At 47.7% G+C, this 24,754-nt stretch overlaps 1 protein-coding gene across 1 annotated transcript in view; it reads right to left on the reverse strand.

Moving 5' to 3' along the window:
* Positions 1-714: 714 nt before the first annotated feature.
* The window catches only part of SUSD5 (sushi domain containing 5), a gene marked incomplete at its 3' end in the record, with an annotated part of 29,250 nt that continues 5,210 nt past the window's right edge, over positions 715-24,754 (reverse strand). The window contains exons 3-5 of the mRNA XM_081159560.1: positions 22,506-22,624; positions 16,017-16,205; positions 715-2,015 (exon numbers count right to left, since the gene is read on the reverse strand). Coding sequence (XP_081015686.1) covers positions 715-2,015; positions 16,017-16,205; positions 22,506-22,624 — 1,609 coding nt within the window. The remainder of the gene's footprint in view (positions 2,016-16,016; positions 16,206-22,505; positions 22,625-24,754) is intronic.

A 24,754-nucleotide genomic window follows, 5' to 3' on the forward strand; every position in this document is an offset into this window, starting at 1 on the left:
GGACAACTAGGCCACTTCTTCCGACAGGAAACGGTGCTTACCGGTACAAAGCTAACCTTGTTTTTTAAAAACCGATGGGCTGTCCCACAGAATGGAGGGAACAGATGTGGATGTGTGTCCGGCCACTCCTCACCTCCTCACCCCCATCCCCCCAAAAATGTCAATCTTAAATTCTCTCCAATTTCAACAGACAGTTAAAAAGAAGTCTCAAAGCTTCTAGGCTATGTCCTCGTTCTTAGCTCATTTGCCCTCAGCAACATCACATTAAAAGGAAATAACCCAATATTCTTCTATATCCCACTCCCAACAATTAAATATCTGTCTCCTAAATAACACTGCTCTCAAACACCTATTTCAAACATTTCAGGTCACGGACTCAGTCATTTTATTTCTTTAAAAAGGAAAAGTGTGATGAAGCAAGAGGTGAGTCTTGACCTCGTGGGGGAGTTAGGGCCCGAGCCCAGGTCTGGGGTTAGTGCAATTCATTCCAGGGCAGATGGCTGAGGGATACTGACACGTGCGGTGATACCATCAAAGCCTTCCTGCCAGGTGCCTCCGGCGACACTCAGCCTGTAAAACAAAGACCTGAGAAGAAAAAGGCAAGCCCTATCCCACCTGTTTCATGCTCTAGTGAATTCTCAGTGTTTATCAATGTGATGTGTCACAGTTTATTTTCCTACCAAGTGGCTTTAGGAGAGCCCACTCCGAAGGTGGCTAGACCTTCTCCATCTCAATCTGCTGGTGGTAGTGCCGAGCCTGCCGCTGGCCGACGTTCAGCTTGTACACAGAGCTCTTGTGCTGGCACCTGCGGTAGCCCCACACTGCCCCCACGCCTGCCAGGAGCAGCAGCAGGCACAGGACGGTGACAATGGTGGCGATGATGGGACCTCTGCTGAGGCTGGGACACTCGTCTCCTACACATGGCTCCATGGTTGGAAGAAGCTCCTCACTGGCACCTGGGCCGGGGCCTTCCTGTCCCAAGAAGTCCTCCGACAGCAGGTATGGGAAGTGATCCTGGGCCTCAGGAGCAGCGGTTTCCATGGCAGTGTGGGTGGCCGTCATGATAGTTGAGGGAATGTGGTTAGGTGTCTTCGGGACAGCAGTTGTTACTGTCTCCAGGGGAGAGCTGGTGAGTTCATAGGGTAGGGTGGCCATGGGAGACTTCTCTGTGGCAAATCTCCAAGGAATAGTTGACTGGTACCTGCTCAAGTCGCCATCCCCCTTGCTGGGACCCTCAGTTTCAGACACACTCTTGGGTTTGAGAGCAAAAGCTTCTACACCTAGTGTTTGAGATGGGAGAGCTGAACCCTGGGTCATGTCCTCATTTGGTGTGAGGGTGGTACTCCTGGGCTTATTAACGTCCACAAGAACGGGCTGGTGGGATGTAAACAGGACACATTCCTCCAGCCCTACTGACCCATCCCCTTTGTCCCCAACTTCTTCCACCCCATCCTCTTCTGCCTCTGTCTTCCTCCAGGCCCCATCCGTCACAGGGTAGCCGTCTAACCAGGACTCGTCGCTGCTGCTCACCATCGGGTCCCCTGCCTTGCTGTCATTCCTGCCCACATATGGCCCCGAGGGGCCATCGGTGCTGCTATACGTCACCTTGGTTTCAGGTTCACCCGGGGCCAGTGTTATGCCGCTGTGGTTGTCGCCCGTGGGGAGCTGCTTTTTGGTGTCACCATCCATCTCCTTCTCCAACTCCAGCTTGTGAAAGGTCTCGGCTGGAAGCCAGAACAAGTACTTCCCTTTCAGGATCGACCCTGGCAGGCCTGTGGGGACACTGCTCCCAGCACTGGGCAAGCCTGTGCTTGGCACAAAGGCTGTGTCCTGGGCTATGCTTTCTCTCCCCGCAGAAACGGAAACCAGACGGTCCTGTTTCGGAGCCTCCTCAGAGGCCCCTCCCCGCTCCCTGTCCTCTGCCTCTGTCCGGGAGTCCTCCATGAGCTCTCGGAATGACACAGATCTGTCATCAGGGAAATTATCTTCATAGTCAATATGTGCCTCAGCCTCATCTGGAACGAGAGGGGGGGAAATCCTAGTTAGGTCCAAGGTCACAGACCCGTGTAGAACACAAGAAAGGGAAATAAAAAGCATAGAGACTGAAACAAAGGAAATAAAACTGTATTCCCAGATGAGAAGTCCATGGAGGACAGATGAACTCAAGTCATCTACATATAAAAGCTGCTATAATTAATATGTGAGTTTATCAAGAACACTAGGTCTACAGTCAACATAAAATATCAGTTGTATTTCTACATACCAGCCATAAACCGAAAACAAAAATGTAAAAAGATGCCATTTGCCATAGTGTTAAAAGGAATCAAACACCTGGGAATAAATCTAACAAAAGATGGGCACGACTTCCGCATGGAATGGCACAAAATACTGCTGAGCGAAATTACAAGAGATCTAAGTAAGTGAAGGGATAGACCATGTCCACATAATAAATGGCTCAAAACTTGTCAATTCTGTCCAAGCTGATCTATCTAGATTTAATACAATCCTAATAAAAACCTGAGACATTGACAAGCTGATGCTCAAGTTTATGGAAATGCAAAGGGCCAACAATAGACAAGGCAGTCTTGAAAAAGAAGAAAAAAGCTGGGAGATGGACACTGCGAGGTTTACTATACAATGGGAGTACTTTTTAAGACCGTGGTATTGGCACAAGAATTGATAATAGGAGTACAGTAACGTTAGGAACTTCTGCTCATCAAAAGCCACCAGGAAGAGAGTCAAAATGGATGCAAGCCACAGCGTTGAAGATATCTGCAACACATAGAATCTCCAACGGGCTTGTATCCAGAATTTATAAAGAGCTCCTACAAGTGGATAATAAATAGGTGGAAAAACCTTCGCCAAAGTTGGCAAGGTACTTGAACCGGCACAAAAAAGAAATCTAAATAGATACTGAACGTGTAAAGATGCTCAACCTCAATAGCAACAGAGAACTGCTCATTACGGCCGTAACGCGGTGCCATTACATAGCACCAGGATGGCTCAGATTAAGCAGACTGAAAATATCTAGTGTCCACGAGGATGTGACGCACCATTGGTGGGAGTGTGAATTGGAACAACTGTTAATGGAAAACTGTCTGGGTATCGCTACTGAAACTGAACATATGCATCCTTTATGGCACAGCAATTCCACTACTAAATACACAGGGTGTCCCCGAAATGTACACACACTTTGAATAATTATAAAGCAGTGTTTATTAAAATAAATTTCATTTTCAAAACTGAGCTTCCAGCTGTTAAAGCGTGCATACATTTTGGGGGGACACACGCTGTATGTGTAGTCTTAGCCCCTGGTTCCTGGCATAGAGCTCCTAAAACCTTTGGAATTTCCTCAGGGATTAGGGTGATAGGAACATCTTTGTTACCCATCACTTCACGATACGTGAGTTTACGTTAATGAGGTGACTCGGTGCACCCCTAGATAGCTTCAGGATGGTGGGGGTTCTGGTTGCCAGAGGAACCAAGCCTGTGATTAGAGGGTTGGAACTACCAGCCCCGTTCCCCGACCTCGGGGGAGGAGGGAGGAGCTGGAGATTGAGTTCATTCCCGATGGCCGTGATTTCATCCATCATGCCTATGTAATGAAACTTCCAGAAACCTATAAACTACAGGCCTGGGAGAGCTCCACGTTGGTCAATCGTCCGTGTGCCAGGAGGGTGACTCACCCCAACTTCACAGGGACAGGAGCTCCTGTGCTCAGGATACTTCCAGGCCTCCCCCTAAGCACCTCTTCATCTGTATCCCTTATAATAATCTGGTCACTGTAAGGAAAGTGATTTCCTGAGTTCTGTGAGCCATTCCAGAGAATTATGGAGCCTGAGGAGGGGGTGGTGAGAACCTGCAGTTTATAATCAGTCAGTTGGAAATACGGGAGGACTTGGGTTTGTGGTTGATGTCTGAAGTGGGGGGCAGTTTTGTGGGACTGAGCCCTTCACCTGTGGGGTTGGCACTCTAGGCAGTTAATGTTAGAATTCAATTGAGTTGTCGGATACCCAGCTACGGTCCGGAGACGTGGAGAATTCGTTGCTGGTGTGAGATCCTGCCCTTCCCCCCGCTTACCCAGACACACCTATTTGGTGTGAGAAGTGTTCTGTGGGCAGAAACAGATCTTAGTTTTTCCCCCACTTCACTTTGCACCTTGGAAAGCGCAGAATGTAAACAGCTCCAGAACCAAGGTCGGGAGGGAATGCTCAGGTGTCGTGTGGCACATTCCCGGGCTCGGAGACTGGGTGAGTGGACATTTGGCTTATTTCAAATGTCAACGAAAGAATGTCCGAACCTATAGAAAAGCTTTATAAGGGTCTATCTGAGCCAAAGTTTAGAGGACATGCCTGGAAGCAAGATCTCAACTGATTGAGAAAAAGTCCCAGAGAATGGCAATTCTGCAGCTTATTTTACTCGTTAGAATCAAAGAAGACAGAGAGGGTTACATGAGATCCATCGTGGTAGACTAAGGAGGCTGGAGAAAGCAAAGCGGGGAAATCTCAAGAACTGGATAAAAAGTAAAACGGAGAAACACATACGTGGTTAATAGTTTAACATTTACAGCCCAGGGATGGTATGTGGGGGACAAGGTAACAGCGAGGGGTTCTGTGCTCTCCTGCTCCAGTGCCTGCTGTTGTGCCCTGAGGGGTCTAGAAGAGAAAACTATGCTGACATTTCAAAGGTATGCTATCCTAGACGCATAAGAACAACGGACAGGGCTCACGGAAGGTAAAGATTGACCTTTGCTAAGGAAACTGTAGCCCTGGGACGTGACTACCTGCCATGCCTGCCCAGTTAGGGATTTATGATCAGGCCATCCTATGTGGTTACTTTTCCGTCTCTGAGCTTGTTAGGCCTGCCATGTACCCCCCCCCCCCCTCCTGAGCTTGTCAGGTTATTACACGTTTTTGTTCACACGAATAAGACTCCAGATTGCTTACTGAATGATTTGCAGGGTTATAAACAAATTTTAAAATCCTTTCCGATCTGCTCCTAAAATGTAAGCCCATTCACTTGACTCGTGTCCTCGAGTCAAAAACACAAAACAGTGGATAAAGAGCACACATCTCTGATAAATGTAAAATGCATGTATGTTTTTTGCTCAAAAAAATCCCAGTCATCATTTCAGGAAATCCTCCTACCCCATGATGTCCTGTTCAGAGTCCCCAGAGAAAAGCCACATCAGATGGCTAGGCCATTCGTAGGCCTCACAGAATTCAAAAGTGGCTCCCAGGGCTCAGGCAGGCTGCCCCCTGCACACTCGCTGGTAGGGCACTGCCGCGTTCTCTGTGCCACCGACATTCCAAGCACTGCATTCCTCCACTCCCTCACCCAACAGACTTCGCCGAGTGCCCACTGTGTGTCTGGCCCTGGTGGCGCTGGGGCTCACCGGTGAACAGGACAAACAGTCCCTGTCCTCGTGGAGCATATGGTACAGAATCCATGGTCTTGAGACTGTCAGGTTGAACTGCAAAGCTTTGGTGTGCACAGATTCTCACCCACCATGCTGAGTAAACATTAGGTTTTGCGTTTAAGTTCCACCCTTTCTTAAAAGCACCACCACAACAAAAATAAAACAAAAGCCACTATGACAAAAGTGTTGTCTAAGATTTACTAGAATATAGAGACAGGTCATACTGAATCCAGCCGGAGATTCAAAGCCAGGACTTACATCTTTGACGTTAAGATAATGTGGTTAGGCTGTTCTCTGCGGTTTGGTTGTAGTAGACTGATTTTTAAATGGCCACAAATCTCCCCTCTCCCCTACATTAAGTCCTTTTGTAATGTGATCATGTAGCTCCTCCCTTCAAGAAGTGGGACCTGTTTTTCCATCTCTGATGTAGAGTGGCCTTGGCACTGGCTTTGACCTACAGAATACAGTGAAAGCCTTCTCTCTCTCTCTCAATCTTTCTCTCTCTCCGCCCCCCCCTCCCTCAACCCTGCCAGCTACCATGTGAACAAGCCCAGGAGAGCCTACTGAAGGATGAGAGACCATGTGGAAAAAAGGTGAACTGCCCCAATTAAGGCCGTCCTAAACCAGCCAGCTCCTGGCCACATGTGGGCTGACAGCACTCACCCGCGTAAGCCCAGCCAAGATCTGAAGAATGGTCTAGCCGAGCCCAGCCCAAACGGCTAGCACAAAGAATGGACGCCAAATGAGTGATTTTGGTTTTATGACATTACATTTTTGGGAGGCAGTTTATGCAGAAAAAGCTAATGACTACACCAGTGATGAGTTGCTCGGGCAGGGACTAAGGCACTTCGCCCCGAGGGTGGAACAGTGCCTGTGGCCCATCGCAGGTGCTGTTGCATAACTGCAGGGATTTTGCACAGGGAGGAAAAGGAGGGGAAATCTGCAATAACTCAGACTCAAGTCTCCTCATCCCTGCCTCAGAGTCACTCAGAGCTAAGATGCTTTTCCAGGAGCGCAGCGCCCCAACGCACAAGCGGACTATGGGCTCATTTCCAAATTATGAGGAATGAATTACTTATTACAATAAGCACACCCTGAAGACCCCTGTAAAGATGCCATCATGGAAAGATTACGTGACTACACAGACATACACATGGCACGCACCCCCCACGCACACACACACACACACACACACGCTGGTGAGATGAGTCCCACCCTCTCCTTGGTGCCCTCACCCCTAACAACTTGCTTCCTAGCAAATTCACCGTAATGAAGCTGGGAAGTGACCCCTCTCCATCCAAATTCAGTCCTAATTCAAAGCAATTTCACATCCCACACATCTGACAGATCCTTTGTGCCCCAGATCTGTCATATCCAATTTTTTAATGAAAAAAAGATTGCATTCTATGGCATTGCAGAAGAAATTATTATTTTTGCAAAACAATATCTATTTGCCAGTTGTCTCCCAGAGGTTCTGCTCTTCAGGATGAATCTGCCTGTGTTCTCAGCAAGAACACAGCTCCCTTTCACGATGCCGGGAGGCAGGAAGCAGGTCTCTCCAGGCCCATTTATCCTCAAGGAGCTTTCACCCACCGGACTTGCAGGCCACTGCCTCATGACCTGCAGCGGAAGGCCCCTGACCACATGTTACTTCACCGGGGAGTGCTTCTCTGTTGCCTCATTGCAGCCGCAAGACACCAAACCATCAAGAGTCCGCCAATGGTTCTGTCTCATTCCATGGCACTTTTGTCATTTCTGGTTAGGTTCTGACACTGCATTCGTTTTCTCTCGGGCCATCAACTGTAGCTCATTGACCTTTGGCTGTAAATAAGCTAAAGGAACCAACATTTGCAGGGTTTTGCCAAAGGGAAAGCTGGCAGGGAGCCCAGGTCAAGGTGGGCAGTGGAGTAGGAGCGGCCCCATCGCTATTTTCACAGACCTTCCTCTTATAACCCCAAGCAGACGCCAAGACTGATCCGGCCCATGCGGCAACGGAATTCTACCCAGATAACCCACAGCTAAAGAGAAGTGCGAGGGCGGGGTGCTCGAAATCTTCCGGAGCACCTGTTGCCTTGACGTGTCCCTGTAACCTCTGCTCTGTTTCTCCCGTCTCCTCTCCCCACACCCCACTTTCCATGTCTATCAGCTACAGTTCTACTCGCTTCTGTTCTTGCTGCTTCCGTCTGCCCCCTCTCTGTTCTGCTGCTTCTTTCTTCTAGCCCATCACCTCCATTCCACACCACTTGACTATGTTATTGGAGGCAGGAGCAAAAGTCACCTCATCACCATCAGGGTAGATGACATGCCGCACTTGAAAATACTGAGTGTTCCAGTTGACACCAAACCACACATGTTCTTTCCTTATACCTATAAAAATAAGGAAACTCCACCATGAATTAAAAGTTCTGGTATCGAGAATAACATAAAGGACTCCTGCAAATCAATATGAAATAAATGGGCAACCCAGCAGAAAGATGGGGAAGAGAATTATTAGCCACAGGTGATGTCCTACTTCTTGACGTGGGTGATGATGACATGGATGTGTTTATGAGATGACAATTCACTGAGCTCTACAACCTTTGGTTTTCGAAACATCCTGTATTTATGTTACTCTTAAATAAAAATTTAAACAAAAGATCAAAAGCACACACTATGTTCCAGAAAGAACTGACAGAGAATTTGGCTACTGAATGCCAAGCTTAATTCAACTGATAACCAGGCAGAAAAGGCAAATTATGAGCAAGAACAAAAATTAAATCAGGCCTGCCTACAATTTCTCCTCAGCATCCAATAGAAGACAAAAGAGCAATGCCTATAATCTTTGAGGGAAAGAAAGTGTAATTCCACAATATTATACCTTGTTAAGGTGTCATTCGATTATAAAGACAGTAGGCATTCATTTTTCTTAGGATGTTTGTACTTTGAAATGTTTCAAGAATACACTGTGTGATATTGTGTGTGTTACTTCCATTAAGCTGTAACCAGTTGCTGCTGGCATTCCAAAGAACTCACAGTTGAGGAGTGGACAGTTGGCATTCTCACCAGGAAACTCATCCTCTAGGTGTGGCTGCTACAAGTACTTCTATTATCTGCATCTTGATCAAAACTAGTTTTGCTAATTAGCACCCTGAATATCTAACATGGTTTCCTATTGGTGACCATAGTGACCTGTTAACTGCCATGATAACTACTAGAAATGAACTGTCATTTGGTAAAATGAAAGGTATTTATGATACCTTGGGATTGTCTAAGAATATTTTAGAGTCACTTCTCACCTTTACATGGACAGGGTAAAACCGAACTAGATCTTGATGCTTGAGACATAGACCTTAGGTAGTTTCATTTGGGAGGAATGTGTTCCTCACTGGAACTATGGGCACAGTACCCATCTGTGCTGGCAGGGACGCTGCACTGGGTGTGTCACCCAGCTCTCACTGCACAACCTGCCCAGCTCCCACAGCCCGGGGGACCCTGAGAACACGGACATGTACCCTCTGCCTTGTTTTCCCAGCACACAGCATGGTGCTTGGCACATAGCAGACACTCCATGCATGTCCGTTGAATGAATAAATGGGTGAATGAGTTTTGATAAAGCTTGATTCAGTCTGGAAGTCCATCGTTATTTGCTTCATGACAGTAGCAAGTAGTCAAGGACCTCTTAGTTCTAGTTCTGAACATAACCCATGCCCATGAAATTCCTTCTCCCATGCAACCCACCCCAAGAGCTTAAATATGTCACAGAGTCCAAAGGTACGTGGAATATGGGCAGGACATGTGCCATGTTTTCCTCCCCTGTGCAGGAAACATTGACCTAGAGCATAAAGTTAGAGTTGAGGATTTTGGAAAGGCAGACTCACTGGCTATGGAGAGGCCTGCCTTGACCTGGACCCTTATGCTCAGCCTGAGCTCAGAGTGTGAGTGTGTGTGTGTGTGTGTGTGTGTGTGTGTGTGTGTGTGTGTTGTCTGGAGGTTCTGCCTCCAGAGCTCCTTGAGCCAAGAGCATCTTTGGATGGGAGCCCAGGGCCCTGAGCTGAGCTTTTCTGGTCTCCCCAGGTTTGCAAGTCAAGGTTCTGGCTCAGAAACAGGTTCTCACTAAGTCACAGTTTTCCCCTTGAAGACAAGGACACCAAGTGTTTCTAAATAGTCTGCTCATGAAAATGTCTCCCAAGCCTGTTTTTCTCCTCATGAGTGACAGTAAAGTTTGCTACTCACTGAATTTCAACCAAAAATTAAATTCCGCCCAACAGATGGAAGAGCCCAGCTACGGCCCGCGGAGGTGCTAACTCTCTTGCCTCCCCTCTGCTTCCCTGAGTCCCCACGCTCCTTAACCATCCAGCGATCCTTCCAGCCCTCTCCCCTCCCCCAAGCCCTCCCTGAAACCTGTGCTCACACAACACCGGGCCTTGTGAGCTAGACCAACAGGTCCAGGAAATGTAAACTTCATGGGTTTTCTTGGCAAAAACCAGGTCGTTCCCTGTGTGTTTACACTAACTGTTACTTTAGGAAAACAGGGGCCCACAGAGAGAGAGAACCCAGGAGTGAGAGGAGAGGGCTCGCATGGCACTCCCTGTGTTTACCGGTGTGACAGGGTCAGGGCGAAGTACCAGGCCGGAGCCAGGGGCCTGGCGAGCCCTGCGCTGCTCATCTTCCTCATGCTGTTACATTTCTGGAAGCCCACATCGACTTTATTTTTTTCCTCTGGTCTTGGCTACACAGCCTTTAAAAATAGTAATTTTGAAAAAGAAGACCAGACAAGCCAGAAATAACCGCTGGCTAGATGAAGCTCTGAACAAATATGGCAATATTGACAAGGGAAGCCCGAATTCGGCTCCAGTCTCATGTTTTATGCTGGGCAGGAAGTCGAGTCCAGGAGATGAAGAAAAATAGAAACTGGAGGTAATTTAAGGAAACAAAAGGAAAGCTGTAGAAATGAGAGGAAAAGGCAGAGGAGCTTACTGAGGGAACAGCCTGTTTGCAAGGCGAGCCTGGCGCGGCCCTGACGCTCTGCTCGCCCCGAGGTGTAGACGCCCCTGGGAGGCACAGACACGACACAGATGTTGGACTGAGACCTGCTTGGTTTTCTATCTTGACTCTGCTTCTCTCTGGCTGTGTGATGCAGGCAAGTCACTGAGCCTTCCCGTGCCTCAGTTTCCCCATCTGTAAATTGGAACAAGCCATTTCTACTTGTGAAGATTACACGAGAAGTAAAGTGTGTAAGGCTCCTCTCCCAGAAAGGGGCACGAGGAGGCTGGGGGTGGGGGTTGGAAATGGTCTAAGTGTTGGTTGTGGTGGTGGTTTCATGGGTATCCGTCTGGGACAGCTCAGAGACTTTTATACTTGAAATGGGTACAGTTTACTGGATGCCACTTATACCTCAATAGACCTGTTAAAAAACAGAGTGACAACAACGACAAAAAAGTCCCAGGGCAGAGACAGCATGGAGCAAGTTCGGCCTGGTTACAACAGCTCTCTGCTCAGTGTCTCACTGGAAAATGTGTCCTGTTTCTACAGCCGCGACAGACCAGGGAAAGGAAAAGGCCACAGACATGTTGCTGGGCTCAGAGGCGGTGGGGCTGGTAGGGTCAAGCTTGGTGTCACTCACTTCCTGATACTACAGACCAGAAAGTGCAACCCGAAGCCATGGAGCTTGGGCCGGAAAATCTTACAGGCCTTTCGGAGCCTTTGTCAGGGCCAGTTTTAAAGAAGGAACAGGGGAAATCATAGAGGAAGAACCTATGCATCTCTCACACCCTGCCTGGGCTGTCTGTCTCATGCTTCTGTTCTCTCCCACGCAGCCACAAAGACGGGATAAAAGGAGGGGCGGAGGCCACAGGACCACTGAGTGCAAGAGTCAGGAGGGAGCAGCGGTGCTGAAGCCACCGTGAGGCCAGGAGCGCGGTTACGGGAGTAGTCAGGATGCCAAGGGAACCATGAGGGCTCCTTAGGAAGGCACAAGTGAGACTCCTGTGGGCACTGACACTGAGGTTATGTGGACAAGGCTGGCCACGTGGGATGCTGGGAGGTCAGAGGCTGATCTCAGGGTGCAAGCAGCAAGAGAGAAAACGTGATCTTGAAGATGGATACGGGATTTGGCATAGCAAGAAGCCCAAAGAAATCCAAACACAGCGTGGAAGTCTGCTGCATACATGCTTAAGGATCAGATTTTTCTTTAATTAGGGCAATAACCAATTATAGTCAGATACTGAGAACATTGGAGAGGTATGACAGACATTCTGTGCTGCCCAACTGGGAATGGAAACCAAGAAGATGTGTGGATTTGGACAGGAGAATGGAAAACTAAATGGCCAGAATCAGACTCAGACTCTAGGAACCAAAACTGGAGAAATCCTAACCCACAGAGGGGAGAAAATCGCAGCTAAATAAGTTCTCATCCACTTAGGTTAACGGTCAAAGCTACAAAGGCCCCACTCGAGGCTGAACCTTCACGTTGTGGTGAACGTACAGCCCGGGCTGTGTGGTGAGGCCCCTTCCTCCATGACCCCCTCATTCACCCACCCAGGGGTGCTTGCCCCAGGAGTTCATTCCGGCTCATCATTACACATTTTAAATTTCAGCAAGCTCACTTGCAAGCGCATTCAGACAGTGTCCACCTTACTAAGGGATTTTTTTTAAAGTCAAGCTCCACTGAATTAATGGAGCAACTCGGTTCTCCATTGTAGTGGATGCTTTTGGTGTCCTGCCCATGTCCCGTTTTCCAGGCCAGTGCACCCATCTCCCAGCTGCTGTGAGTGTGACCAGCTAATGGTTCCCAGCTACCTCTAGTTTTCTAGTTTTCTCTAGAAAACTGCGTTCGTGGAATGGGAGCCTCGCTTGGGAGGTTACATGCCATCTGCACTCCCTGCCCGGCAGCCTGCCGCCTGCAGCCAATGACAGACTGATACGGAGGAACTCAAGGCTAGTCTCCCTGCTTCCATGGAGAGCCAGCCCTGTGGTGCAGTTCATGCTCCACAGCTCCCTGTGGGACCAGGCAAAACCCGAGTCCAGCCGAGGCCACACCCTTAACGCCTCCTCTCCACCTACCCTGCTTCCCTAACCCCCTTCTCTATGGACAAAATATGTACATCTGAATAGAGAATCTGACCCCAGCGAGTCAGCCAGTATTCAAATGCCCCAACAATGACAAATTTGAATGAAGCAGTCTTCATAGTAGCCCTGAGTCCTCCCCCTCCCCCCAGGCCCTAGAATCTCTGAGACCACAGTTGTCTAAGCACCGAGTTATTTTAAGTCTTGACCTCCAAGATACCCGAGCCTTGAGGCTCTCTGGGTCTGAAGAGGTTGTGAAAGGAGTAAGGGGGAAGGCACTCCACCGACACCTCAACAGAGGAGCTCCTGGGGCAGCCTATAGGGGCAGGTTCCACCAGAGGGCTTGGCGTGGGCTCCAGCAGCTCACAAGGAAATACAAGGAAATGTCCTGGGGTGGGAGAGGGGAGTCCTTGAAAGGCACACCATGTGTGGGGAGGGTCAGGGGCTGGGCCCAGTACAGAGACAAGTGCTCCCTGGAGAACTGAGGCAGCGGGGCCACAAGTACAAGATGCCCGGGAGGCACACATTAGAAAGCTACCAGCTGCTTGCCCATGGGGTCCCCATCAAGGCCTGAAGCCTCGGGGGCCATGCCTTTCTGGTTAGGACCAGCTGCTGGTGTCCAGAACCTGAGATGCCTGCTGGCAAAGACCAACTTCTCACTCATGTCTGATGGTTGAAGTCACAGACTGCCTTTAGTTATGTGGCATATTAGGAGCTAGAGTCAACAACACAAGGAACTGAGGTGCCAGTGTCACGCACAGATCCCCTAAGTGAGAGGGCTAAATACCCTCCACGGTGAGCATGAGCGTGACAGGGAGAGAATGAACATTCACTGAGCCCAGGCCAGTTCCCAGGTCCCGTTCCAAGTGCTGTGCCTGCAGCAACCCCTTGGGGGGAGCTCTACCTGATAAATAGCATCCATTTTTTCATATGAGCAAAGTAAGGCTCAGGGAAGTCAAGAAAATTGTTCAGTGTCCCCTCCCCTTCCAAGCTTTTCCTTTGTCATCTAAATAAGCTTCAGTCTCTCTCGTCTTATAAACCGAGCAAGCGAACAAAACGAAACAAACTCCCACTGCCTCCTTGGCCCCTGGCCCCCTTTGCGGTGTGTGTGCCCTTTGTCTCTCCCGAGCTCTTCACGGCCAGCAGACAGGCCAGATGGGCTGTCGGCCCTCGGCCCTGGTGCCCACTCTGCCGCATGCCCGCACCCCCAGCCGCGGGGCCCAGGTGCGCCCCGCTCCCCATAAAGGACAAGGACACTGTGCTGTGAACCCAGAGCTCATTGCGCACTTCTTCTGGAAACACACTTGCGTTAAAACGTCGCCTTCTGGGACACCTCGTTCCCAGCTTTCCCTTCTCGTCTGCTGCTTTTCTGTCTCCTCTGAGGCCCCCTAGGTTTACTGGAGTTGGGGCACTTTTGCTGAACTTTGTATGCACAGCACCCAGGACGCTGCCAAGTGAAGGGGCGTGGAGGGAGGGAGTGAAGGAGCGGCTAATCGGCCGGTACCGGGAATGGTGCTACCCAAGCCCTGGGGAGTCCAACTCCAGAACCCTTGTTTGACCCGCTCTCCCAAGATGACTTTTCTCCGATTTCAAACAGTTCCCTAATCAAAAGAGTCGATGTTCACTGGACAGATAAATGCAACAGGGAGTGAAATACCTGGTGATGATGTTCTTGTAACACACACACACACACACACACACTTATAATGACACAAAGACTTTAAATATTAAACCTACAGAGCACTGCAAACTGTAACAGTCTGTGTGCTCAGCCAAGTGTAGAAACCGAAATTCCTGCCCGGCAGCTGAAAGCTCTAACAGCTCCGCTCTGCAGTGAGAAAATAAACACCATTTCAGACACACAAAACCTGCATTTAGTTCTGGCTCTGCTGGGGCCAGTAAACAACCCGCTGGGCTGGTGGGTGTGGCTCAGGGGATGGGGCGGCTTCAGCGCTTGAGCAGAAATGAAGCCAGCTAGTTGACCATGTCAGGCTGAGTATGGGTCCCCTTCGAGGTGACACCGTCAACAAACAGGGACTCAGGCTTGCTGCCTGGCTTTCTGAGACAGGTGAACGATCAGAACTGACATGGAGCTCTGGCCTGCCACAAAGGAACGTGCTAGAAGATAGCTCGAATTATGCTTCCAGAACTCGTCCCAGTCTGTATCCTTTCATAACCAGTACCCAACAAGGCAAGTTGGTACACCGAGAGGAAGTTTCTAGAAGCTTTTTTTTAAACAACATGACAGGCAAATTTTATGTCTATTTAATTTAACAAAAAATTGTACTCATATTTGGAATATCTTTGTTTAATTTCGTTTTAGGTTAATTCATTTTTTAAAATCCTCACCTGAGAATTGCTTTTCAGAGAGAGTAGAAGGGAGGGAGGAGAGCGGGGAGAAAGAGCGAGAGAGATCGATTGGTTGGCCTCCTGCATGTGTCCCTAGAAGGGCCAGGGATCGAACCTGCAACCAAGGTACATGCCCTTAACCTGGAATCGAACCCGAGACCCTTTGGTCTGCAGGCCAAGGCTCCAATCACTGAGCAAAACCGGCCAGGGCACAGTAATTCATTTTTATTGCATTTTACTGAAGTATTAGTCTGCCAATGACTAGAAAAAATAATGGTCCACAGAAAATATGAGAAGTAGCAAAACATATGATAATAAAAAACCTATTCATTAAAAGACACTCCAAGAGGGAAAAGCCACAGAATGGGAGAAGACATTGGCAGCACATTCATTAGGAATGTTTTATGTAAAAAAGAAATCCTGCATTATGTAAACAATGCATTCAAATCAATCTGATCAGGTTTGGAAGCTCCATGCCCATCAGGAATCTTTTTAGTCTCAACGAAATATATCAGACTCACATGGCTGCCAGAGCCTTCAGGCCAGGCGGCAGCGAGAGGCTAAAGGCCAGAGGCAGGCAAGTCCTGTCACGGGGGCCATCGGCACAGCTGTCCTGGAGTTATTTTCCGGACAACCCCTGTGATCACTGAAGTGCGAGGGGATAGGACCTGCCTGCGGGGCAGTGGACCCACCCTGCTTAACAAGCCCCATTCCCCACACAGCCAACAGCTCTTGTCAGAGTCCCCACAAGGGTCACGCCCAGTCGCAACAACCGCCACACTCAGGGAAGCCCACAGCTGCGGTTCCTCTCCTGTGTTCATGACAGTCCTCCCAGCCCAGTCCGCCAATCAGGGGTCACTTTACCATAAGACTGTTGCTTGGAACCACAGCTGGCATCCCATGTTGACTGGGTTTCCAGGGAAATAAGCCAGAAAGTCAACCCAAGGTCAACTCTGCCCTTATGGAAGAAGAGAGGGTCCTGTTCCCCTATTAACCCCAGCACAGAAGACGAAGAGCTCAGGCGTGGATACCCTGCATTTGAAATGCTGCAGGACCACCCAGGTGGCAATGTCCCCAGGTCCAGAACTCAGGCTAAGGGTCTGACAGCCTTGTCTCAAAAAGACCTTGGTGGAGGCAGCCCAGCACGATGCTCTGCTAACAGCGTGAAGGCAGGCGGAGGTGGCCCAGCCCCGCGCCGGCTTACCTTTCCCGCAGGCCTGCACCAGGCCGTACCACTCCCCGCAGCTGTTGCACAGCAAGGTGAAGGCGCTTTCGCGGTGGCCGGTGACGTGGCCCGGGGCGCACACGTACAGCAGCTCATCCCCCATCTCCAGGCCGGTGCGTCCCTGCAGGATGGTGTGTGGGAACGAAGGCGGGTCTCCGCACGGCTTCTCTAAGGAGAAGAAATCACAATTAGCTTTCCCAAACGATGCAGACCTTTTGCAGTCCAGGGGAAAAAACAAACTTAAAAACAACTCTCCCCTCCGTGAGTGCTGTTTGCACCCCGAGCTGGGACCACAGGGGCTGTTTCTCCTTCACTCTGGCATCCCAAGGGCCTGGCAGAAAGCCTGGCACAGATGAGGCACTCAAAAAATATTTGTTGAATGAATAAATGTGCTTTTAAAATACAACTTTGTATTTTAAAATTCCAGGCAACATTACCCTTTAATGTCCCCTTGAAAGGAGGACCCAGAGAGATATGCTCTCCCTTTTTGGACCTTATTTACATTAGTGAATAGGTATTTGTCAAGATCTAAAATGTTACAGACTACAGAGTACAGCAGAGGGTGCCTGTCCCCTCCTCCAACCTCAACCCTGATGGTAACACTGCGACCAGTTGGTATATACAAATAAATCCAGCTACAGATGCAGACATATACAAGCACACATACACACACAGGGGGATATAGATGGATACAGTTGTGTGCGTGTAGTTTTTAACATAAATGGGATCATATTACATGTATTACTGAGAACCTACATTAAAAAACACACACAATTTTTAGAGCAGTTTTTGGTTCACGCCAAATTGAGCAGAAAGTAAGGATAGTCCCGATATCTCTACCCCTACATATGCACAGCCTCACCATGACCAACATCTCATACCAGAGTGGTACAACTGATGAACTTACACTGACACACTATTATGACCCAATATCCAGTTTACGCTTAGGTTCACTCTGTTGGGGAGCCTCACGCTTGGATCTGAAGATGGAGAACAGCCCCTACCTGGCCCTGGAGCTTCTTCCTGGGCCTGCCCTCAAGCTGGCCCCAGAGTCAGTCTTGGGAGATGCAGCCCAGGTCTCCTTTTTAACTCCCTGGGATGAATCCCACTTGGTTATGGTCTGTGCATCTTTTTTTTTATATTGTTGGGTTCAAGTTGATAATATTGTTTTGAGGATTTTTGCATCTATGTTCATTGGTCTTGGTAGTTTTCTCGTAATGTCTTTCTCTCACTTTGGTATTAGAGTCATGCTGGCCTCATAGGATGAGCTAGAAAGTATTCCCTCTGCTTCTGACTTCTGGAAGGGATTGCAGAGAATGGGTGTGATTTCTTCCTTATATATTTGGTAGAATTTACCAGTGAACTCATTCTGTTTTGGAAGGTTATTAATTATTGATTCAATTTCTTTCCTTAACATGTTAGACCAGAAGCTCCAAGTCATTTTCCCTCTAATATTTGAGAGGTCTTTCCACATGAGAACTATAAACTACCTCAGTCTTTTGAAAGGCTACATTATAGCACACATTATTTAATCGTCACACTGACATTTGTGTTGGTTCCAAGTTTTCACTGTTATAAACAATGCCACGAGGAACAGCTCAGATGGACATTTTTGTACATGTCTTATTTCATTAGGAAAAACCTCTGGAAGTGGAATTGCTGCATTAAAGTGGTGCAGTGAGACCTTTTTTAAAAGAGGAAATAATTTTAAATTCAGATTTCCTCTTCTAATTTTTCATGTTGGAAAGGAAAGGCTTTGGTCCTTCTGCAGTCCGATGACCTAAGCAGCGCATTGCTTACAGGAAGATATGCTAAGAAAAGATGAAAATAGAAACACGACTTGTGCCTCAAGCCCCCTTGATTGGCCTCACAGCTTGTGGTCCGGTGGCACTTTCTCCGAGAGCGGTTGCTATGCATGTTCTTTAACAGGAGGGATTTTGAATGAAAAAGGGTGTGGTTGTACTTTAGGACGTCAGCACAGAATGCTGCATTTTAACCAAAACTGACTTGACTGTAGCCCAGGAGGTCAACTATGTGTTTCCTTTATGTGGCAGTGGGAACAGGCAGCCATCTGACAGTTGACACACATCCAGGGACACCCGCCTGAGCAGAGAGGCCTCGTCGTTGGGTTTGCTTGGTCTGAGCAGGGCATCCCGAGAAGAAAGGACCAAAGTCATGAGCCTCAGTCAAATAAGGTTGAGCCAAATGCCAGGGCAAAAGGCTCTCTCTCTGTCTCCACCACCCTCAGCCACCTACATCTCACCCTGGACGTCCTAGTCTTTTCTCCTCGGACCAGATCTAGTTTCAGGAAACTGGAGGCTCTTCATCAAACACTCGCTATCAAAGGACTAGGAAATACTTCCATCCGCACACAGCTCTATCTGTGGAACACAACACCGGCTCTTTGGAAGGAAAAGCCAGGAGCAGGGTAACTGTTTTTGAGAGTGAAGGGGGAACTTCAGGGCAAATCCACACCCTACTGGACTCCTGGGACCTTCTCCCTCAGATGACATTTCCAGATGGCACAGGCTAGATTCTGGCTCAGGAAAACCACAATAAGGCTCCCGAGAATCTGGGCAAACGTACCCTATGTTTCTGGATTTCCCACAAATGTTCAAGACAGGAAACAAACTGCTTCTTAGGTGGTGTGACTTCAGAAGCTCCAAGACACCAATTCCATGCCTTAGCACAACCAGATGTGTGCCAGGGACACCACCCATGTCCAGGTGCAACCTGAATTAGTTCCTTTCACTAACCTCCCCATCTTTCATTTTTATTTTTAAAAAATATATCTTTATTGATTTCTGAGACAGAAAGGGAAAGGGAGAGACAGAAACATCAATGATGAGAGAGTCATTGATCAGCTGCCTCCTGCACCCCCCCCATTGGGGATCGAGCCCACAACTTGGGCAAGTGCCCTGACAGAGAATCGAACCACGATCTCCTGGATCCTGGGCTGATGCTCAACCGCTGAGCCACGCCAGCCAGGCTAACCTCCCCATCTTTAACCTCAGGAGGGAGCTACGAAAAACAGCTGTTTATACATCTGACCCGTCTTCTAGTCTTTAGGGGAACTTACATCTGGGCCGTCTTCACTGCTTTCCCAATTATTCCACAGATGGGGATTGGGGTTCGGGGATTTCTCAAGAGCTAGGTCTCAGCAGTTTCAATAGAAAGAGCAATCTCTGCTATTTTCCCTTCCAAGGAAGAGGTTGCATGAGAGACCTTGTCTTTCGAACAAATAGTATTCATGAACAATGACTCGTTCTCAGTTTAAAAGGGTGCACGCACTTGCCATTCGGAGCTTCTGCTAACCAGTTTCCAGAGCTCAGAACTCATATAAAAGCCTGTGCTTTTATTTTGAGAAGTGTTCCGACTTTCCTCATGACTTTCAACGTTCTGGAGAAGAGCCCACAAACCCCTGTTATTATCTCACAAACTGAGGATGCAGAAATTCTGGCACAAGCGCTTGACCTCTCGTCCTTGCTTTTGGTGCCACCTGAGCTGTGTGAAGACGCTGTCTTCTGTGCCCACCTGCCCAGGCTCACTGCTTCCCCCCAAGCACACGCTGGCTGCACAGGAATTGAGGGAGGAAGGGCAAAACAAAATGCTTCGCAAGATCCATCAGAACATGGGCCCACTGGCGCCATTTCTCCGGCTGCTCGGACACTTTGTGTTCCTGGGAACTGACTGTGTGTCAGGACTGACCGAGCCCAGGTGTTTGGAATGGAAAACACCTCAGTCCTGGGAAAGCGGGACCTGACGCTGTCCAGACCCGGGGGTGTGGGAGGCAGAGGAGGGGGCCTTACTGCTCACTGCGGCGGGGACGATTCGGGCTGCCCTCTGAACCCACCTCAGACCTGGATGTTCTGAATCCAACTCACTCTCCTGACACATAAGTACCACGGCTGGCCCAGCACTAGTCTCCCCAAACCATTGTCCTCTCTGTCTGCAATGTCCTCTCCTCCCTTTCCCAACAGCTATTTCCAGAAACAAAATCTTCAAATTCCACCTCAACTGCCATTGACTTAGGAAGTTTCTCTAATTACTCTCCTCTTTTGTGTCATGGAAACACATTCATCTCTACTTATCCTCAAACACAGTCAGTTCCCTGAGGGTGGGATCAGACCTCTATATCCAGCTGTCTGTCTGTCTGTCTGTCTATCTATCTATCTATCACCTATCATCTATCTATCTATCTATCTATCTATCTATCTATCTATCTATCTATCTATCTATCTATCTATCATCTATCTATCTATCTATCTATCATCTATCTATCATCTATCTATCATCATCTATCTGTCTATCCATCCAGTGAATCATCCACAAGTCTGGGCACTGAACTTTGCATTACTCTGGACAAATAAACAAATGGCCAACATCAGGTCAACGGCAATGAGCTCAGAATCTTCCACATTCCCTTTGGGGACCCTGAACTAAATAAGTTCTATCAGGTGTTCAAATGACTGCAATTGGTTCCCGTCACCTAATGGCAGCCAAATGATTTCCCCAAAGCCAATCCTGAGGCATGGGGCCTCCTCCAGGGAGACCTGGGAATTAGCTGCTCTCAAAATTTCCTGATCGCTCTCAACATGAGCATTCGGCTCTCTCCTTGATGACATAAAGGAAGGGAATGATTCCATTTCTGTTTTTAAGGGAAGTGGGGAATAGTTAAGCATGCAAAGGGGGTGGAATGGGGTGCTGAGGAGGTGGGGTGGGGGAGGTAGGCTGGAGGGGGGGAGAGCAGCCCAGCCAGCCCTGGCTTGGGGGGTGGGGGGACAGAAACCCATGTGGAGCGGAACCTAGTGGGTGCCCTCCAGACCCCACGCGTCGACCCCAAACAAGCTGCCAAGAGCAGCAGAGCCAGAGAACCCAACCGGAGGCAGCTTATTTCATCTGTGTCCAGTTGGTTAAAAATAACTTCACTTATTAGTTTAAGTGAGATCACCGCAGGACTGGAAATTCACTCTCAGTGAGACAGAGTACTGGAAGGAGAATGAGAGAAGTCCACATTCATGATGGACTTTATTTCAAAAAAGAAACACAGGAGGAAGCTGTCTGAATGTTCCCCGGGCCCTGTTTTGCTTCTGGGCTCTTTATAAGGCACCCGCCTGCCGTTCTGGGAGTTGGCAGGCACAGGGCTAAGCGGCTCAGGAAGCATCATGGGGAAAAAGCAACCTTCGGAGACGGTCCTGCGCGGGTGGGACGCTGGACCAGACTCCCGCACGCTCCCGCGGGGACCCCAAGGAACCACCTGTCTCAGCGCCTGCTGGGCCCACACCTTCCTGCACACACAGCTTTCCCTGTTGACTGCGCTGTCAACAGAGGCTCCACCGAGCAAGGCGGGGGACCATGTGGGAGCAGTTTACATGCTCTTTCTAGTGGATGAAAGGCGGAGGAACAGGGACAGAGCTCTCCCCGAGTGCCCGAGGGCAGCCCTCTGGGCCTAACCCCACCTCAGCTTGCACTCCTGGGTCCCCTTCCCGGCCCCACAATCCAGGCCCATGGGACCAAGGCTCCGGTCCCCACACAGCCCTCCCGGTTGACCTGGAGGTGAGGGAGGCTGGACCAGGCTCAGGCAAACTGCGCCGGGATGCAGGGCTCTGGAGCTCTTTGACTCGGATGACCCACACACCGTGCAGGCGTCACGAAGATGGCATCAGTCTTCACATACACTGACGGGCGACGTGAATCTGCTTCACGTGTTGGCTTCCCGTGACTCGGGGTGGGGGGGTTCTGTCATTATTGTGGTTCTGGGTTTTTTGGAGGAGTATGTAGATCGTTTCATTTTTTTGAAGTTTCTTATTCTTATACAATTTCAAAGTTACAGAAAAAGTGTAAGAATAAGAAACTCCCATTAAACCCTTTAGCCAGATTCACCAACGTGTTTTCATTTGGCCCCGTTTGCTTTATCAATGTCTCTAGACAGACAGATCTGAACGTGTGTGTGTGTGTGTATCCATCCCTGCAATTCTTTTCTGAACCACTTGAGTGTAAGTGGTAGATATGACAGATGTCCCTTTGTCCCTAAAAACCTTGGAATGGATTTCCAAGAACAAGGCTATTCTCCTACATAACTGCAATACAGTTACCGAAATCCGGAAAGGTTAAGCACTGATACAACACTATTATCTAATTCATAATCCATGTTCAGATTTCATCAATTATAGCTATTTTCTCCTGGCCCGGGGTACAATCCAGGATCGCAAGTTTCATTTCGTCCACAAGTCTTTTTAGTGTAATTTAATCTAGAACAGTTGCTTAGTCTTTCTCTGTCTTTCTCATCCTTACACATTTTTTTTTTTTTTAAAAAAGAGTACAGGCCAGTCATTCTATAGGATGTTTCTCCCTGATCCGCCACGTTCAGTGAATCCTCATTTCCAGGTCGGCTCCTAGAGAACACAACTAAGACAGCAGCCCCCCGAGTGTACCTTTCAGCACCTTCTCAAAGGCTCTGGCACTGACCTTCGTCCTTAATGCAAAGGGCGTTGTGTGTGCCGCCAGGAGCCGGGCTGCTCTCAATTCTCACGTCAACAGCTCTCATGATCTGCTGTTCACCACTCCCCTTGCTACACACGGTTGTCCTGAAACAGACAAGACACTGGGTTAAGAGAACTGACCGAAAATGGGGAAAAACATTCTTTTCTGCTGTCAGCTTGGAATCAGCAGAGATTTTTCTGATTCAGGCTGAAAAGCATCGAAAACGCTTTGGCCGAAAGCGTCGAAAATGCTTCTCAAACGAAGGTCTAAAATCAGGGAGACATAGCTGATGCTTAGGTTGAGGTCATACGTGTGAATTCAAGCCTCAGGGGCAACAAATACATTATTGATCTCTTCTAGTATATGTTTGTTTTTTTATTTCATAAAATCCTGCTCTTCTCCTTTTGAGGGGGTTTGTTTTGCTCTTCTTTTTCATGTTTCTTAAGATGAATCATTAGTTCATGAACCTTAAGCTTTTTCCATCTTCTAACACAAGCATTTAATGCTTTACCTTTCCCTCCAGGTACAGCTTTAGTAGCATCCCATGGATTTGAGTATGTAATTTTTAATATCATTCAGTTGTACGTACATGCTAATTTCCATTATAACTTATTTTTGTCCCATGATTTATTTAGGGATATCTTTTGTCAACAGCAAGTAGTAGAATTTTTAAAAATCCAAACAATAATCTTTGCTTTCTAATCGGAGCATCTCATCTAGTTAACTTAATCACAGATCTCTTTGAATTTAAATCTGCCATCATTCTATCGATCCTGCCCATTCTTTCTTCCTCTCTTTTCTTTCCCCTATTTTGATTGTTTAAATTCTTTGCTCAGCCGTCTCTTTCCCTCTGTATTGGTTTGGAAGTTATATAACCTTTTAGTATTCTTTCGGTGGCTACCCCAGAAGTTTAATGTGTTTCCTCGACTTACTAAAATTTAATATTACTTTTACCTACTTCCCCAATGACACAACTTAAAATACTCTGTATTAACATACTTGAAATACTTCCTGACTTAGATACCATTTTTTAGTGTTTAGCATTATTGTTACTGCTTTATAGAATTATGTAATTTCAGTTTACACCCCACCCCCCATTTATTCTTTCCATTCATCTTTTTTTGCATCTGCAGCCTTCTTTCCACCTGCAATTCTTTTCCTCCCACATTTAGTGTTTCTTTTAGAGCAGGTCTGACATAATGAATTTTCTCACCTCTTGTCTGTCTGAAATGTCTTTATTTTATCTTTATTCTTGGAAAATATCCTCACTAGGTATAGAATTCTAGAATGGCAGTCACGTTCTCTGAGCACCTTGAAGGTATCATTCAGTTGTCTTTGGGCTTTTATTGTCACTCCTTTGAGGTACTTTTTCTTATTATTACTTTTAATATTTTTCCTTCCTATTTGACCCTGATTGGTTTTGCCATGATGTGCCAAGTCATAAATTTCTTTGTGTCACATTGTGATTTTCTTTTTGTTTGTCTTACTTGGGCTTTGTAGGGCTTCTTGAATCTGTGTCTGGATGCTCTTCTTCAGTTGTGGGTAAGTCTCATATTGCTTTTGCTCTGTTTTCCTTCTCTTCTCCTTTTGGGATTCCAATCACATGCATCTTCTTTGCCTTCTACCCTTTCTTCTAAAAGCTTCATCCTTTTTTCTTCTGTTCTTTATTCTGAATATCTTCCTCTGAAATACCTTCTAGTTCACTAATTTTCTCTTTGGCTCTTTTTAATCAGCTGTGAGATCCATCTCTTAAGCTCTTGATTTCAGTTACTGTATTTTTCATCTGTAGAGTTTCCCTTTGGTGATTTTTATAGTTTTCAGTCTTCTGCCAAAATTCTCTTTCTTGCCTCTCTATCTCTGAACATTTTGAAGAGCTATTTTAAAGACTTCATCTGCCAATGCTAATATTTAGAGAGTCTATTGGCTATTTTTGTTCTTGTTGCCTTAGTTCTTCATATAACTGGTTATTTAATATTGTGTGACAAATACTAAACTTGCTAAAATTATCTGTGGAAATCAACTGCCTATGATAATGTTATCTCCCCCTAGAGATGATTTTAAAAATCAGTTCTGCTAGCTACCTGGAACACTGGAACTACAGTATCATCTTAATCCAAATTCATGGGTTAAGCTATGAGGATTTGAAAGTGTGCTGCAGCTCCTCTGAGGGCCTGTGTACTTCTTGCAGTTTACTCTTACAGCCTTGCAATGTCCCAACCCAAAGCAAAAGGAAA

Source organism: Miniopterus schreibersii (assembly GCF_964146895.1).
Source record: "Miniopterus schreibersii genome assembly, chromosome: 15".
NCBI lineage: Eukaryota > Metazoa > Chordata > Mammalia > Chiroptera > Miniopteridae > Miniopterus > Miniopterus schreibersii.